The sequence below is a fragment of the Ctenopharyngodon idella genome, chromosome 17 (genome assembly GCF_019924925.1).
Source record: "Ctenopharyngodon idella isolate HZGC_01 chromosome 17, HZGC01, whole genome shotgun sequence".
NCBI lineage: Eukaryota > Metazoa > Chordata > Actinopteri > Cypriniformes > Xenocyprididae > Ctenopharyngodon > Ctenopharyngodon idella.
In genome coordinates, this window is record NC_067236.1 from 18,391,998 (window position 1) to 18,408,924 (window position 16,927).

At 39.9% G+C, this 16,927-nt stretch overlaps 3 protein-coding genes across 6 annotated transcripts; 1 reads left to right on the forward strand and 2 right to left on the reverse strand.

The window, feature by feature from the left end:
- Positions 1-67: 67 nt before the first annotated feature.
- dnaaf2 (dynein axonemal assembly factor 2) lies at positions 68-3,924 on the reverse strand. The gene is made up of 2 exons (XM_051867876.1): positions 2,542-3,924; positions 68-2,401 (listed from the first exon to the last, which is right to left on the reverse strand). The coding sequence occupies exons 1-2, from the start codon at positions 3,922-3,924 to the stop codon at positions 2,042-2,044; spliced, it is 1,743 nt and encodes a 580-aa protein (XP_051723836.1). The 3' UTR covers positions 68-2,041.
- A 302-nt stretch (positions 3,925-4,226) lies between these two features.
- On the reverse strand, positions 4,227-8,013 carry LOC127498512 (kelch domain-containing protein 1). 4 transcript variants are annotated; one of them, XM_051867889.1, is made up of 13 exons: positions 7,670-8,013; positions 7,461-7,531; positions 6,257-6,374; positions 6,065-6,177; positions 5,907-5,991; positions 5,744-5,827; positions 5,585-5,665; positions 5,392-5,450; positions 5,150-5,259; positions 4,999-5,071; positions 4,809-4,893; positions 4,665-4,717; positions 4,227-4,591 (listed from the first exon to the last, which is right to left on the reverse strand). In XM_051867889.1, the coding sequence occupies exons 1-13, from the start codon at positions 7,751-7,753 to the stop codon at positions 4,441-4,443; spliced, it is 1,167 nt and encodes a 388-aa protein (XP_051723849.1). In that variant the 5' UTR covers positions 7,754-8,013; the 3' UTR covers positions 4,227-4,440. The 4 variants fall into 4 exon arrangements, with proteins under 4 accessions (XP_051723849.1, XP_051723850.1, XP_051723851.1 ...); XM_051867890.1 differs by having other exon boundaries at positions 7,461-8,010; XM_051867891.1 differs by lacking the exons at positions 7,461-7,531; positions 7,670-8,013 and having other exon boundaries at positions 6,257-6,551.
- Positions 8,014-8,023: 10 nt separating this feature from the next.
- Positions 8,024-14,693, forward strand: pole2 (polymerase (DNA directed), epsilon 2). The gene is made up of 19 exons (XM_051867947.1): positions 8,024-8,151; positions 8,249-8,349; positions 8,436-8,511; positions 8,655-8,732; positions 9,596-9,689; positions 10,160-10,234; positions 10,330-10,413; positions 12,068-12,124; positions 12,208-12,256; positions 12,339-12,411; positions 12,499-12,671; positions 12,823-12,912; positions 13,003-13,057; positions 13,199-13,258; positions 13,387-13,464; positions 13,551-13,659; positions 14,020-14,196; positions 14,348-14,415; positions 14,498-14,693. The coding sequence occupies exons 1-19, from the start codon at positions 8,030-8,032 to the stop codon at positions 14,514-14,516; spliced, it is 1,638 nt and encodes a 545-aa protein (XP_051723907.1). The 5' UTR covers positions 8,024-8,029; the 3' UTR covers positions 14,517-14,693.
- Positions 14,694-16,927: the final 2,234 nt, after the last annotated feature.

A 16,927-nucleotide genomic window follows, 5' to 3' on the forward strand; every position in this document is an offset into this window, starting at 1 on the left:
TCTTTTTTTTAATCTCAATCAAGGTCAATCTCTGTTTTATTGAAGGGTTCGTTCACCCAAAAATGAAATTTCTGTCATTAATTGACGGTTTGCAAAGACCCGCCTCCTTTAGTTACTGTTGCTATGTCTGACAAGCCATGCTGCTCTCATGCCAAACATCATGTTCTCACACAGTGAAAAATACATCGCAGAGGACACTGAAAACACGGCAGGGCAGGTTACTTTTGATGTCAAAGTCTCAAATTTCAAATTTTGTCATTTTTAAAGAAATTTAAACAATAAATACCATTTTGTGGCTCTTGAATGTGTCGCGACGGATCGCTGTAGCGCCTCAGTTCAAGCAGCTTGTGAACCGATCATCTCTTCCTACTAGTTAATTTATAGCATCAAATAAACATGAATGAACATCAGAAGGAATGCTGTTTCCGCCGCGGAAAGACGGAAGTACACACCATTTTTCAAGTTCAAGTCCACCAACGTTAATCTACTAAATCCCCTTACTGCTTTGTCGGACAAAATAGCAGCTTCGGCATTATGATTGGTTAGATCGCCTGTCAATCAAACTCCCGGCGAAGGGTCAATTACCCTCATGTCGTTCCAAACTTGCAAGACCTTCGTTCATCTTCCTAACAGAAATTAAGATAATTAGAAAGGTAGTAAAGACATCATTAAAATAGTCCATGTGACTACAGTGGTTCAACCTTAAAGAATTAGTTCACTTCAGAATTCAAATGTTCTGATAATTTACTCACGTCCATGTCATCTAAGATGTTCATGTCTTTCTTTCTTCATTGGAAAAGAAATGAAGGAAAACATTCCAGGATTTTTCTCCATATAGTGGACTTCACTGGGGTTCAACATGTTGAAGGTCCAAATGTCAGTTTCAGTGCAGCTTCAAAGAGCTCTACATGATCCCAGACGAGGAATAAGAGTCTTATCTAGAGAAACCATCGGCCATTTTGTAAAAAAATAAATTGTTGATATGCTCTATCAGCATCATATTCCTCATACAGATCATCCCAAGAGGTGCTAGCAATCAAATCTTTAAACTTAGAAATATTTTACTTACTCATAATTCTCTTTTGCTGTATTTCTTTTGAAAGTTTAACTCTGTTAACCCTAATTTCAAAATAATGAAATATGGGAAAATGATCAGACAAGTGAATATAAAACACCAGATTTAATTCCTTCACTTGCAGAATTTGTTAAAATATTATCAATCAATGTTGCTGAGTTTTCCTTAACTCTTGTAGGTTTATGAATAAGAGGAAAATAATAACTAGAATAAAGAATATTAAGAAAATCTGTCAAAAAGTCAAAAATACTTTTTGTACGCAAAAACAAACAAAAATAACGACTTTATTCAACAATCTCTTCTCTTCTGTGTCATTCTCTTATGTTGTTTACGTCCGGCGCTTCCAGGTTCTCCGTCAGAACGCCGACTCATTATTGGCCAGCTGCTGCTTCAGCATCACACGCATGCGTCGTGCTGATCACGTGACCAGCTTTGGCCAATACTGAGCCGGCATTCGGACGTAAACACGGAAGACTTCACTGTGTTACTGCGTCACCTGCGTAAGATAATGACAGGGAAGAGAAGAGATTGTTGAATAAAGTCCTTATTTTTGTTTTGTTTTTGCGCACAAAAAGTATTCTCGTCTCTTCATAACATTAAGGTTGAACCACTGCAGTCACATGACTGTTTTAACAATGTCTTTAGTACCTTTCTGGACCTTGAAAGTGTTGATTATATTGAGTCATAAACCTCTCGGATTTCATCAAAAATATCTTAATTTGTGTTCTGAAGATGAACGAAGGTCTTACGGGTGTGGAACGACATGAGGGTGAGGAATTAATGACTGAAATTTCATTTTGGGGTGAACTAACCCTTTAAATTTGAACATTTTTGGTGTTTTTTGAACAAAACCAAACAAAGATTTCTATTTTACTCCAAATTTAAACTTTATTCAGCATCTCTGAACTACAATGAAAACTAAATAAATGACTTTCCAAGAACATAAACCATAAACTAATTTGATGTTTAGTCCAAATCAAACCGCAGAGAGTTCTGGAAGCACAGGGTGGCCGAGGTCATGTGACTGCCGTCTGGGTTGGTCTCTCTCAAAGCTGCTGGTTCCTCTGACCGTATCCCAGCGTCCTCCATTAGTCGCTCGGTCACGTCGCTCTCACAGTCTTCTGAAGAGCGCTTCAGCTTTGGCTTTTCAGCTTCCTGAGAAGAGTTCATCAGTGGATTCAGCTGCTGGTTTGCTGGCGTCTCTGTCACTGAGCTGCTGGTCTGCTGATGAATCAGTGCGTTATTATCTGTCTGAAGTAACGCAGTAGCGTCGCTCTCTGGATTTGCCCTCTTTTCATCTGGACCGTGGAGACTGATAGATCCACTCTGCAAAAAAAAGAGCAACAATTGCGCATCAACATCACTAATATCTACTGTGATTCAGACTGGAAATCCAATGAATTAATTTGATTAATTGATAATATATGCACGTATATGAGTGTATTCTATAAAAGTTAGCCACGTACTGTATGTGATGAGGAGTCAGCTGCTCGATTGATGTTCATTTCATCTTCATTGTTTGGGACCACTTCTACAGACCGATCTGGTTCTGGTTCCTGAGGTTCTGTCCGGTTCTCCGTTGGGTTGATGATTGGATCGTTGCTCATCTCGTGTGTCGATCTCGTTAAATCGATTAATTGAGGCTCGGATGCTAAAGGAAACCTCATGTCTGGTGAACACTGTAATGCGGCAGTATCGCACGCCTCCTGACACCGCTTCGGTTCTGTGTGATCCGGCTCCAGAACTGCTTCTTGATCGGCTTCATCATTGGCGTTACTCTTCGTCTCATCGCAGCTGATCTGCGAGGTTTTCACAGGCCGAATGGGAAGAGTGATTGTCAACTGTTTCGTAGTTTTGTTGAACTTTGCATCTCCTTTATCTTCATCCACCGGATACGCGAGTGGAAGCTCCAGTCTGTACGCTGGTTCTGGAGCCTCCAGGACGAGGCGTCGCTCCGTCACACTGAGGTCAGCGTCCTGTGCTGATCTTAGCAGCGGTACATCAACGGTGATGACGATCTCTCGGGGTCGGGCCCCGGGCCCCGAATCTCTGGAACACCGGTAATCTTGCAAATCGACGACTGATCGGTATTTTAAGGTGTACTGAGGTGTGATGGGCTGTTTGTCTTCTGGATGAGGAGGACTTTGGCTTGAGGAGGATTTGGGTTCTGGTGCGGTTTGATTCTCATCTGGATATGGAAATGACATCATGTCCTCCTCATAGGTGTTCCGGTTCTTCTGATCGTGTCCAGGAATCGGCGTGCGGATCACAGCTGGATGCGCAACACCTTTATACCTCATCTTCAGCTGCCTTATCTTATCTTTGTCTAGCTTGATGTGGAAAGAGTCTTCAATCCCATCGAGAGCCGTCCTGTGGACGAGTTTCAGAAATCGCGCGTTTTTTGCCGCCATGTAAAGCGCTTCTGGATGGAAAACTACATCGTAAATCACACAGCTGTTTCCGCCGGCATCTCTGTCCGTTCTGCCCGGTGTCAGACTGAACGGTAAACGCCAGTTTTGACCGGGTTTTCCGTCTCGGTTTCTCGCTGCTTCACACGACGGTTTGTCGATCAGCTGACTGGAGCAGACGTTGATGAAGATTTTCCCGCCCGCGCTGCGTGTTTTCAGCACGTGATGTCCTTCAGGGTGAATAAACTGCACGTTCATGCCTCTGTCCTTCTCCAGCTGTGTGATTTCTTCCTCGTATTTTCTCTTGTTCTCGGGATCTGAGATCTCCGCGGCATATTCGTTCAGTAACTCGCGGAACTTATCGTCTTTCAGCGCTTCACCTAACCGATTCACTTCATCGCGTGTCAAATTCAGTTCTTCGAGTTTGCTGCCAAAATCCATTATAGAATGTTAACTTTAAGTTACGAACAAGCTGTATTAATATCTTGTGAACTTTTCCAAACGAAAGTGACTGGAAAAACTCTGTGGAGTTAATGGAGGACTCGGTAACCATAGAAACCTGCTACCAACAGAGCGCGCGTCCGCCGTCGAGACGGTCTTTGCGTGAGCGCGCTGGTCTCTTCAGGTAAGTATATATCTTCTTATTTGCAGTAATCATACTAATTTAACTGTGTGTGCTAATTTGAACGTTTTTTTTTTCTTCCTAGAGACACATTCACCCGTCAATAACCAGCCTGGAGCAGTTGAAAGTGAGTCATTTAATATTTAATTCATATTTAAATGGTTTCCAAAAAGAACATTAGGTTATAAATACAACTTTTTCAACACTTATACATAAGACAGTAAAATAAATATTGTTTAATAATCCTAGTTATAGATTTTAACTATTAATTGTGAAAACAAAGCTGAAGAAAACATTTTTTTTTTCTGATGTACAGTAGTTTATTTTAAAACCAATCATTCCAAGGTTTTGAATATATTCTGTGATTTTCTGTTTTTCCTGAAGAAAGTTGTCCGTTTCTGCACAGCGCGTCTCAGTTTTGGTGGTAAACAGAGAATCTGGAACTGAAACATTCTGGCATGGCTTGCAATGAAGTCCTCGCACAATCTGTGGGAGTAAATCACATTAGTTCTCTACTCTCCATTAGCTTTATATTTCTGTTGGATCCAGTGATCAGTACCGTATCAGCGGGTACGGCTGAGTCTGGAAAACAAGCGCATCGTTGCAGTGGCCCTACAAAACAAATCATCATGACTGAGACACAGATTTCATCGGCAGATGTTTGCTGAATTATTCTGTATGTCGAGGAGATCTTCAGACTTACTTTGTCCACCAGAAGAATATAATCATGACTTCCTCCAAACACAATCACATCCGAGTCTCTTCCTTGACAAGCGCTGTGCCAAAGCCTGAGTACATCAGAATAGAAAAAAAGCTTCTATAGAAATCTGTAGAAATATAGATTCTTTAAATACAATCATCTTTCATCTGCATGTCTCCATGTTTTCTCATACCGCGGTTTGTCCTTGTATTGATGCTCCATCCTCGTCCATCCTTTTGTCTCCAGATTAAATATCCAACCCTCACCTGAAGAGAATAAACAAGCTTTATACTTTGGTTTGTTTGAGTTATATTTTTGTCTGAAGTGTTGTTTCTGTGTCATACTCAAGGGTCTGCAGTCCACACTGAGTCCACCGAACATGAAGAGAGAGGAATCTGACACTGACGTGAGCGTGTGCCACGAGCGACCTGACGGAGCGGCGCTGGAGGAGACGCTGAGAAACACACGACACCAGCTTCAGGTACATCACACACACACACACACACTCTCTCACACACACACACAAAGTACAAAAACGAACTGTAGCAATAAATAGTGTATAATTGTGTTATGAAAGGTATCTTACATTTCTGACCATGTCCATGAATTTAAATCCAGACAAAACACATCACTGGTTCTAGTTTCCTGTGCAGAAAACAAAAAACACAAACATGACAGAGTAGAGAAATCACATTACAATAGTAAGAGCTTTAAACATTCAGACAGCTGCTATAACAGTGTGAGAGGAATGATATCAAGGCAGCAGCAGTTTCTCTCACCTTTATTCTTCCGCCACACACATAACCTTTACTACCGATCGTGGCACTAGCGTGAGCGGCTCGCGGCGCAGGAGAACGGCCCTGTCGGCGACAATCATGATTTAAACACGTATTCACAGTCATTGATCATAAATGCTTCATGATGTCTGAATGTCTTACAGAGGTCTTTGGTTCAGTCCAGCTGCTTCTGTCCGGATCAAATTCATGAGTTTCATTGTTCCATCCCCAGAAAATGTCCTCGGCCTGAAAAGAGGAAAGTGACACTGACATGAATCTGTTTTGAATCACATCTGTGAGGAGTTTCATATCAAACACAAACTACCCCTGATGCTTCATCCACAGTGAAGCTCTTCGGATCATTGATTTCACTCAGCAGTTTGTGACCATATCCACCAAAGTAGATCATTCTGTCAGGAGATCAAAACTCAGTACAAATATGACTATATTAATATTCTACTGAATGAGATCAGAAGCGCTGACCTTCCTTTATGAACCCAACAGGACAGTTTATCTCGCGGCGACGGCGGAGATCCTGACCGATGATTGACCTTCCTCCAGGTAAACGTCCCATCATGGAGATTGACTGAGTAGTGCTGAAATAAGACAAATATTCTGAAGTTTGAGGCTTTTACTGACGTGAAAGAACAAAGTCAGTACTGAATAAAGCGTTACTTCATTAGTCTGTCCATCATCACAGCAACCTCCGAATATATACAGGTGTCCATTCACAATGCAGCCGCACGTCCCGGACATGGAGGGGGGAATCGACCCACACATGCCATGCCTTTCCCTTTAAATGAAGAATAACAACATTTAATCAGAACATGCATTCATGTATTTTAAGTCTTATGCCCCTTAAAGGGACAGTTCACCCAAAAATTAAAGTTATCCCATGATTTACTCAGCCTCAAGCCATCCTAGGTGTATATGACTATCTTCTTTCAGACCAACACAATCGGAGATATATTTAAAAATATCCTTAGTCCTCCAAGGTTTATAATTGTTGTGAGTGGGGGGCCACGTTTTGAAGCAAAAAACAATGCATCCATCCATCATAAAAGTAATCCATACGGCTCCAGGGGGTTAATAAAGGCCTTCTGAAGTGAAGTGATGGGGTTTTGTAAGAAAAATATCCATATTTAAAACTTTATTAACTATAATAACTTTATTAACTATAATAACTAGCTTTTGGCAGACGACCGTATGCATCAATTTGCGGTGGAAGAGTGACCTCTGACCCGACGCATGATATAATGACGAACGCGGAAGCGTAGAAGACAAAACACCGGTCACGAATTAGAAGTCTAAAATGATCATTTTGAAAGAGAAATGTCGGAGGATTTTGATAAAAGAGGAGCTTCAGTTTGTTGCACAGCCCTATTTGTTTGAACCGTTAAGGCGTCTAAGCTCACGATACTCCTGTGTCATACATCGCGTCACGGGTTACTCTTGTGCCGCAAGTCGACTTGCGCAGTATGCGTACAGCCGTCTGCCAGAAGCTAGTTTTTTTAATTTATAATAAATATGTATATTTTTCTTACAAAAATGTATTGCTTTGCTTCAGAAAGCCTTTATTAACCCCCTGGAGCCGTATGGAGTACTTTTATTATGGATGGGTGCATTGTTTTTTGCCCCCCCCATTCAGTACCATTATTGGAGGAGCCAGGATATTTTTAAATATATCTCCAATTGTGTTGGTCTGAAAGAAGTCATATACACCTAGGATGGCTTGAGGGTGAGTAAATCATGGCGTAATTTTCATTTTGGGTGAACTAGCCCTTTAATGTTAAAAGATACTAAGACACGCACGCGCGCGCAAGCACACGGGCACACGCACACAAGCAGCTGCTTGTTGACAGTCATAAATCATTCTTACCATAACCCAGTTTCTAAGTCATACAACCAAAGCTCGTCATTTGGAAGAAAAACTTCATGTTCCGCCACCGACTGAAGCAAAAAACAATCACTTTTATTTGTTTAGTGATTACAACACTATTAAATGAAATGAGGCGTTATTAAACATGAACTGTTAAACGCTAAACACTGTCCATATTTAAGCAGAAATATGTCAACTACTTATATTACCACATAACCACCCCAGACATATAAATACTGTCCGTCCGTCGCCGCGGTGTGTCCGCTTCTCTCTCGAGCCACTATTTCACTCATCAAGATTATTAACGTTATTAACCGTGCCGATACTAGTAACGTTACTGTTACGAGCTGACAGAGAACAGCAGCTCGTGTCACGCGCACAGCCGCGGAGAAACACGGGGGCGCGCGTGTGGAAAAGAGCTTATCTCTCTTTATTGTTCTGTCACCGCCTTATTCTTTTACAAACAAATGGTACTATATGAAACCAAACTGCTACAAACTGCTACAAACAAGGAGACATTTAACTGTAGCCCAGGAACTAAAGCCGTCTTTTATTTTGAAAAGTGTGAGATGTTTACGGAAGCTGATAGCGCAGAAGCGTCACTTCGGCGGGAGCAGATGAAGATGGACGCGCGCAGAGTGAAGCTGAAAGTGAGCGCGGGATTTAAAATGCGCGGATTAATCCTGCGACCGTACGTGAGACTCGGTTAATCAAACATTAGTTATGTTTATTCGCGACGTGTTTACTAGGTTTGATGATTTTCCACATGTTTTGTGTTGTTCTCGCAGTGAGTCCAGCCGCTTTCTGCTGCAGGTTCTGGAGTCCGTCAGTGAAGCGGATCTGGATGAAGTTCTGGAGCGGATCTTAGATGCTGTTGAAAAGCAGCCTCGTATGTCTGTTTTACCACAGTGCTGTGATGATGATTGTTATTGTTATGATTATGATTGTTGTGATGAGTTCTGTCTGTGTTGTCAGTGTCCTCCAGCATGATTGAACTGTCTGTGGCAGAAGCGGCTGTTCAGGACTGCAGTCAGTCATGTGACGAGACCATGTAAGAGTGTGTCAAACATCTGAACTAACACACACACACACACACACACACTCTCTCTCTCTCTCTCTCTCTCTGTCACTCTCACACACATTTAAGTCTATAGTGTGTTTACATCCAGTCACATTCATGTTCTTTGGTTACAGTGACAATGTTTTCAACATTATCGGAGCGTTTGATGTTCCTCGATTCATCTTCAGCACAGAAAGAAAGAAATTTGTACAGTAAGGAATAATTAATAATGAAATAATATAATAATGCTAATCAAGTGCATGTGGTTTGTTTTTGAGTGTAAACTAGTGTCATTTTAGTATTATCTATGTAGTAATAATTTATATAGCTTTTATTTTCAGTTTTAATTGTATTTTAACTTTTACAAATATTATCTGCTTTTGACATTATTATTATTTCTATAATTTATTTCAATTTCAGTTTTGGTAATACTTCAACTGTTTTATTTTTTATTTTTTTTTATTTTTCAGTTTTATTTTTATTACTGAAAACAAGTTTTATTTAACAATATCAACAATATGTTTAACAATATCCATGAAAACCATGTAATGTGTAGTGTGTCATCTGCTGTGTTCATGCACTCTAAAAAATGCTGGCTGGAAAATTGACAAACACAACAATTGGGTTTTAACTCAACTATTGTTTGGAAATTACTGTATTGCTTGCTTAAAATGAACCCAAAATATGTTGGAAATTAACATTTATTAATATGTTTAATAAATGAACATTCATTAATAAGATTAATACACAATAAACATTTATTAAACTGCTTATTAATAAATGTTGACCTTTTGATTATTATTGTTGCCTCTAGTAATTATGTGTCTGATTTTTAATTTCTAACATATTTTGGGTTAATTTTAAGTCAATATTTTAAGTCAAATATTTATATTTTTTTAAACAATATTTGAGTAAAATAAAACTGTCCAGCATGTTGGGTCAAACATTTAACCCAACCACTGGGTTTGTCCATGTTCAATCCAACATGGGTTGTTTTTAACTCGGCATTTTTTAGAGTGTGTCGTGGGTGAATGAAGGTATTTTCCATCTGTTGATCATTTTATCACTCTTCTAGTATCGGCATGACAAATCATCCGACTCCTAAACTCTGCGGTCTGTCCCGAGATAAAGCCGAGCTCTTCAGAGAGAGATACACCGTCCTACAACAGGCAAGGCACTTTATATCTGCTTATATTATTTTAGTTCCTGAATCATAGCGTGTGCAGATTAACATCCGTGTCAGGTGATCCAATCACAAGTGTTAGAAGGAATCATGTATATGCAGGTATTCAGGAAGACATGTGACCATTGTAATTGTAATGCATTGTGAATGACTGAACACTAAATCAATAAAGCGCTGCATTGAAACAAGTCCGTTTTATACGTATAGGACCTTCACAATACACATCGTTTCAAAGCAGCTTCACAAAAATTCATAAAGTTTATAATATCTTCATGAATAATAGTCATGCTGAGCAGTTTAGATAACGGGGGTTTTCATCAGATCATTTGCAGTGAATTAATGAAGCTAAATGAAGTCGATCATGTGATAATGTGTTAATAAAGCTGCAGGATCAGTAATGTTAGTGGTGAAATCACCTGAGACACCTGTTAATCTTCATATTTATCTGTACAACAGCGAACACACAGGCATGAGCTCTTCACTCCTCCGGTTATCGGTTCAACTCCAGATGAAGGGAGAAACAAATTCCAGGTAAAACTGAGCAAACCTCACTGTTGAGACCGTTGCAGATTCGCTTTCAGTCGCTGCTTCATGATCTGTGAGTGAATCATCTGTTCATATTGCAGCTGAAGACGGTGGAAGCTCTTCTGGGCAGCACAGCTAAAGTCGGAGAGGTGATCGTTCTCGGGATGATCTCTCAGCTTAAAGAGGTATTCCTTTACTTCTCCTGGTCATGCTGATTCTCTTCAGCCGTCAGGACTGGATGTTCATGGTTAGTTAAGTGCTTTCAGACGAGTTGTGTCTTCAGTCAGATGGAGGCCGACAGAGAGGAATAGCTATTGACTTTAAGATTTTTAGCCTATATTGACTTCAGCAAATGAATTCTGTAATTAAAGGTAGCTAATGATGGCAAGGAGGAAGTTCAACAAACTTAACTTTAACTTTACTCTGTCCATAGAGCAGTCGTCAACATCTCCGCACATACACATAATGCCCACATAAAGGATCAGACCGTCTCTTAATGACACTGTACATCACGTTATTTTTATGTTAAAAATTACTTGGACCAATGTTTGTTCTGAAAGAAATCGGTCCTGGGACCCTGCTGTTGATCTAGTGAGAGCAAAGAGGACACTGACAACAAGACAGAGCAGGTTACTTTTGATATGAAACAGTCTCAAATTTCAAATTTGTAATTTTTAAAGAAATTTAAACAATAAATACTGTTTTGTGGCTCTTTAATATGTCGTGACAGATCGCTGGAAAGCAGCCTCGCAAACCGCTACTAGTTAATTTATAGCATCAAATAAACATGAATGAACATCAGAAGGAATGCTGTTTCAACCACGGAAAGACGTCAGTACACACCACTGTTCAAGTCAATGGTATTGTGACAGAAATACTCGAATGCTTTTCGAATGCTTAATTTTAGGGTTCATATAAAATTTTGGGAGTGAAATTCAAGCACTTTTCAAGGACTTTTTAAAGTGCTTCACACTTTTTCCAGCACTTAAAAGCTCTAAATATTATCCTATTGTAATGTTATTTTTAATGTGATGATTTGTAATCTAAGTTTAAAGATTATGGAAAACTAACACTTCTAGGCAAACAAAACTTTTTTTTAAAAAAAGACATGAAATTACCACTAGATGGTGGCAGAGGAGCACTAATGACTCCCTAATATATGGCCAAGTATTAAAAGTCTCATGAAAAACAAGAACTTCTTCAAATTACTCATAAAGCAAGTAAAGAGCGCTCCTTTTATAATCACTGAAGGTGTCAATAATTTAATAAGAGTAGAATATTTACATTTTTCCCTATAAAAATGTTTTTGAACATTACTGTTAATAAGTTAATTTTATCTGCATCTCAGTTCAAGATCAGTGCTTTACTGTCAAATTTCCAATGAATAAACATGTAATATTATTAGTAACTGCACTTATTAATGCAGAACAATAGTAATATGATTAAATTACCTTTATGATTAAAAAAAATCCCAGCGCCACCTTCTGAAGAACTTCCTGGCACCAGCGCCGCTGCTCTCAAATATTAGTCTGGAGCCCTGAAACGCACGTCTTTGAATGAGCGGCACCTTCTAGCCTTTTTGGTTTAACTTTTCAGGTGATGTCACTGGTGTGACCCATTTAAATGTGGCCAAAATGACAACAACAGTGGTAGTATATGAGTATTGTTTGATTGAAAGTGTTGCTAAAGACACATCAGTATAGATTCCTGCGCCCTTGACTGAAACATTAGCCTGTTGATGAGCTGATAGAGCGACTGATCTTTGAGCGAGAGAAAACACAAAACACTTGCTTCCTGCTTCCAGGTTTTTTTTGTTGATATATTCTCTTGTACTTTCAGGGCAAGTTCTACCTGGAGGACCTCAGTGGCACAGTACAGCTGAATCTATCAAAGGCAATATCCTTCCTGTGCTTATCATGAATCAGATGTGCTGCTGTCTCAGAGAATGTCTTGAGTTTGTTCCTTAACGCTCATCATACCAGTTTCACAGCGGCCTTTACACCGAGTCCTGCTTCGTTCTGGCTGAGGGTGCGTCTCTTTCCCTCTGCCGTCTGAAACTCCTGACCCTGATCTGGATCTCTATAATCACATGCTCTGTCTGCGTTCACAGGATGGTACGAGGATTCTGTCTTCCATGTCAATGCTTTTGGGTTTCCGCCCACAGAGCCCTCTTCGTTCACCAGGTGTGCTTTAGCTGTTGTTCACTGTGACATGGACTGTGCAGCTGACATCGCTCTGCATCCTCATGGTGTTTTCTTGTCTACATACAGGGCGTATTATGGCAATATAAACTTCTTTGGTGGGCCGTCCACCACTGCGGTCAAAGCGTCAGCCAAACTCAAGCAGCTGGAGGAGGAGAATGAAGACGCCATGTTTGTGATGGTTTCGGACGTGTGGCTGGACAGTGTGGAGGTCCTGGAGAAGATCCACACCATGTTCTCAGGTTCGGATTCTCTCGGATCACCCTCCAAATGATACTGTGAAATGTTTTATGACGGCATCATTATTAGTATAATCACAGTGTCTAAATTCACTGCTGTAAAATCCCTTCATGAATGTGTATGTGTGCGACTGACTGAGATAAATCGTTGCAGGCTACTCTGCCATGCCGCCCACCTGCTTCATATTTTGTGGGAATTTCTCCTCCGCTCCTTACGGCAGGAACCAGCTCCGAACTCTCAAAGGTTCGCCATCTCTTCAGAGCTTTTGCTGTTAAACAATCACATTTTAAAGACAAAAACAAATTGTTCACAGTGTAACAATGTTGTTTTCAGATTCTTTTAAAGCACTTGCTGATCTGATTTGTGAATTTCCCAGCATTCACAACAGGTAAGACATTTTAATTAAACCTGAAACTGTGACACATGAAAGCTTGATGATGTACTGAAGCTCCTGCTTGACACACAGTGTGAAACACGAGTCCGACTGCGTAATGGACTTCACTGACTCCCTCTGAATGTGTTTTTGCAGCAGTCGTTTTGTGTTTGTTCCTGGACCAGAAGACCCCGGGCCCGGCAATGTCTTACCAAGGTATAATGTTTGGACCAGTGTTTCCATCATCATCACATGCTGAACCTTCTTCATTTGTGTTTGAATCAATCACCTTCCTTGAACGGATGAATAAGCAGTCAAAGTGTAAAATCTCTTTCTGCTGACAGACCTCCGTTGGCTGAGCACATCACAGAGGAGTTCAGACAGCGCGTGCCGTTCTCCATCTTCACCACCAACCCCTGCAGGTATATGACGGCTCTCTGAATCATGACTGATGTGTGCATTAATCACTGGTACTCTTCATTCATATTATTCAATAATTATGTATCAGGATACAGTACTGCAGTCAAGAGATGGTGGTGATTCGAGAAGACCTCGTCAACAAGATGTGCCGAAACTGTGTTCGACTCCCCAGCAGCAACCTGGATATCCCTTCCCATGTGAGCCAGAGCTTTATATGTGTATCCATGCGATGCCTAAATTAAATCTGTTGAAGCAATGGAGTCTCTTCAGAAAATTTGGACTAAACCACTCGATTCAAATGGATTAGTTTCTCATTATGAACTTTTTGAAATGTCAGAGTCTCAGATTTCATCAAAAATATCTTTATTATATTTGTTCTGAAGATTAATGAAAGTCTTATGGGTTTGGAATGACAGAATTTTCATTTTTGGATCATTCAAGTTTCATTCAAACTAACCCTTTAAGTTATTAAGCTTTTTATAAAGATTGTACTCTAAATTGCTTGCCGACATGCAGAAAGTTGCACCTGTTTGGTTAATTTTGCATTTGTTCAACAGTTTGTGAAAACCATCCTGTCACAAGGTCACCTGACGCCGCTCCCGCTCTACGTGTGTCCAGTGTACTGGGCGTATGATTACGCCTTACGCGTTTATCCTGTGCCTGATGTCATTGTCTTCGCTGACAAATACGACCCCTTCAACGTATCCAACACAGACTGCCTGTGCATCAACCCGGTACTCAAGCCACCGCTGACATTATATGAAATATAAGGCATTCTGTGTGTGTGTGTGTGTGTGAGATATGTTTATTATGGCTGGACTGATGCTGACTGATCATCGATTCAGTGGGTTAGATGTGAAACCTGTTGCTGTCTTACTCTTTCAGGGTTCTTTTCCAAAAAGTGGATTCTCCTTTAAAGTTTATTATCCGTCCAACAGAACAGTGGAGGACAGGTATGATTATTGATAACATTTACACATTTAAAGACACTGCTTTGAAAGTAAACCCTCATATTTCTCATTGTTCCCTTTACAGCAAATTACAAGGGCTTTAAACCAGAAGAAACCGTGGAAAATCAGACAGATGTGCTTCATGTTTTTAATTTTGTTGTTGTTATTTCCATTGTAGTCTTTAAAATGTAGATTTCTTTTACATCAATTTCATATGGTTATTGTTTGATTTTGATTATGTTGATGCACTTTTAAAGTAAAATAAATATAGGCAAAATGTGGTTGTTGTGGGATTCATTACAGACTCGTATCTTTAACGTAGATATAGATCATATCTGTACAGATGTTCATAAAGTCTTAGTTTGTTCATAATCACATATACAGTATCTAATATAAATATGAAGTCTTGGGAGCATTTAAATGTGAATCATGGAGGGAATAATCTATCCTTTTTAATATGAAATATGTGCTTCTTATGCATACACTGTGAAAATATAAACTCACTGGGGGGGGGGAAACAATTTTTCCCACAAATTTCTTTAGAGAGAAGGATTTTTTTTCCCCTGTTTTTACCCAGAATAGGATGGAGTGAGCATTAAACACGTCTATTTCATACTGGATGCTAGAGGGCGCCCTTTAGCAGAAATTCCAGAGAAGTATGCCTCAGAGAAGTAATATAACGCATGTTGTTACAGGAAATCCCCAACCACCGGGTCGTGACCCAGTACCGGTCCGTGGAAGAGTTGCTACCGGGTCCCAAGATCGTTCTGGGGGAAAAAATGTCTAGGCTATATGTATTATTGCCACTGTATAATTTATTGTGCATTTCCCCTTAGAGCCACAATCCAAATTTACATAGGGCGTGATTTCAGAAAACTTCCACACGTTTTGTTGTAATGTTTTGTTTTAGTTTGTTGTTGAATGCCAGAGATGCGCAGATCAGCTCTAACGTCACCCGAATCCGCTGTGAAAACAAATCATCCACCCGCTCCTATGATTATCTCTGATGTAGATATCCGCACCTGATCGTCACATTACAATTATTCAAATTCTCAGTGTTTAGAGCAATGATATGGTAACATATTACACTGAAAGCTGCTTTGAAATTAACATTATTCAAAGCAAAGTTGTTGGCACGTGCACAAAAGTGAGAGATGTGTATGTATTTATTCAAATATGTATGTATGTAGTTTTCAAAGCGCGTGCACCTGAAAGTGTGACACGTGTGGCAAACAGCCAGTCACATGGAACAAGAAGAACGTCAGTTTGATTCACTTCTCGCGAGAGAGCCGCGCAATTCATGTCTCTTCCGAAGATTAAGAGATCGTTATGAAAAATATGAAATTAAACGCATTTACAAAGCAGGAATAAACACTGATGCAGTGAAAGTTTGAGAAGGCAGCTGAAAGAAAATATCTGACTATATCAATGCATGTCAATCAAACAAATAGACCAAATAATTAACATAATTTAACAAAGAGCTCAAAAGAATACATGTAAGCTTAATCTGTTTAAAAGCTTTATATATTATGCATGTATTATATTTATTTTAATTTAAAAGCAAAGTTTAATATTAATATAATAGGCCTAATTATATGAATATGTCATGAATTATTCATAATTTTAATTTATTTAATATAAATATAATGAATAATTAACAGCAAATGTTGAGCAATTTTGTCTCTAAAATGTTTTCACTATAAACTGATTTAATTTGGAGCGAGAGATACAGGGGGAGTGGCTTTATTGCATCAGATACATGTCACTTTACTCACAGCTGATTGGTCAAGTTTGGGTTTGTGATCTCTAACCCAGAATAAAACCTGCTCCGGAGCAGGTTAGCTGTGTAGCGTAAGTTACCATAGCGATGAACCCCGCTAAAAACCAATCCACCTTCATAAGCCCGAAAAACCAGAGTTTGCTCAAACTAATCTTGAACTTACCTGGGTAACAACTAAAACCGGTTTTGTGCAACAGACCACAGTCCTGATTTGAGATTTGTATGTTTATGTGTTCCTTTGTTTTGTTTTGTTTGTTTTTTTGTTTTTGGTACTTTTACTGCCAATAAATTTGATCTTTTTGCCCTGGCCATTGCGATTTTACTTATAACCCTTTTGACTGGCTTTTTATGTTGGTCCCTAATCTGGGTCATAACAACAAGACCTTGCTGACCAATACCCAACTGCTGGGGACTCGCATCAGGGAGGCCTACAGTGGCCAACTACCTGGTATCAAGTCTTAACTGGCAGAGAAATACCTGTACTGCAGGGAATTCAGAGAACACATTACTGCTGGGGACTAGCCTCCAGGGCGGCCTGCTAGGGCCAGGTGCCTGGTAGCCAGTTCTAAGTGGCTAAATACAGCACCCACACTGTTGGGGCTGATGGGCCAACTACCTGACAGCAAATCTTCTGGCTACCAGTACCCAACCAGATGGGGACTCGCTCACAGGGAGACCTGCTAAGGCCACAACCAAAGGCAAGTCTTGTTGCTAAAAAGTACCCACACTATTGGG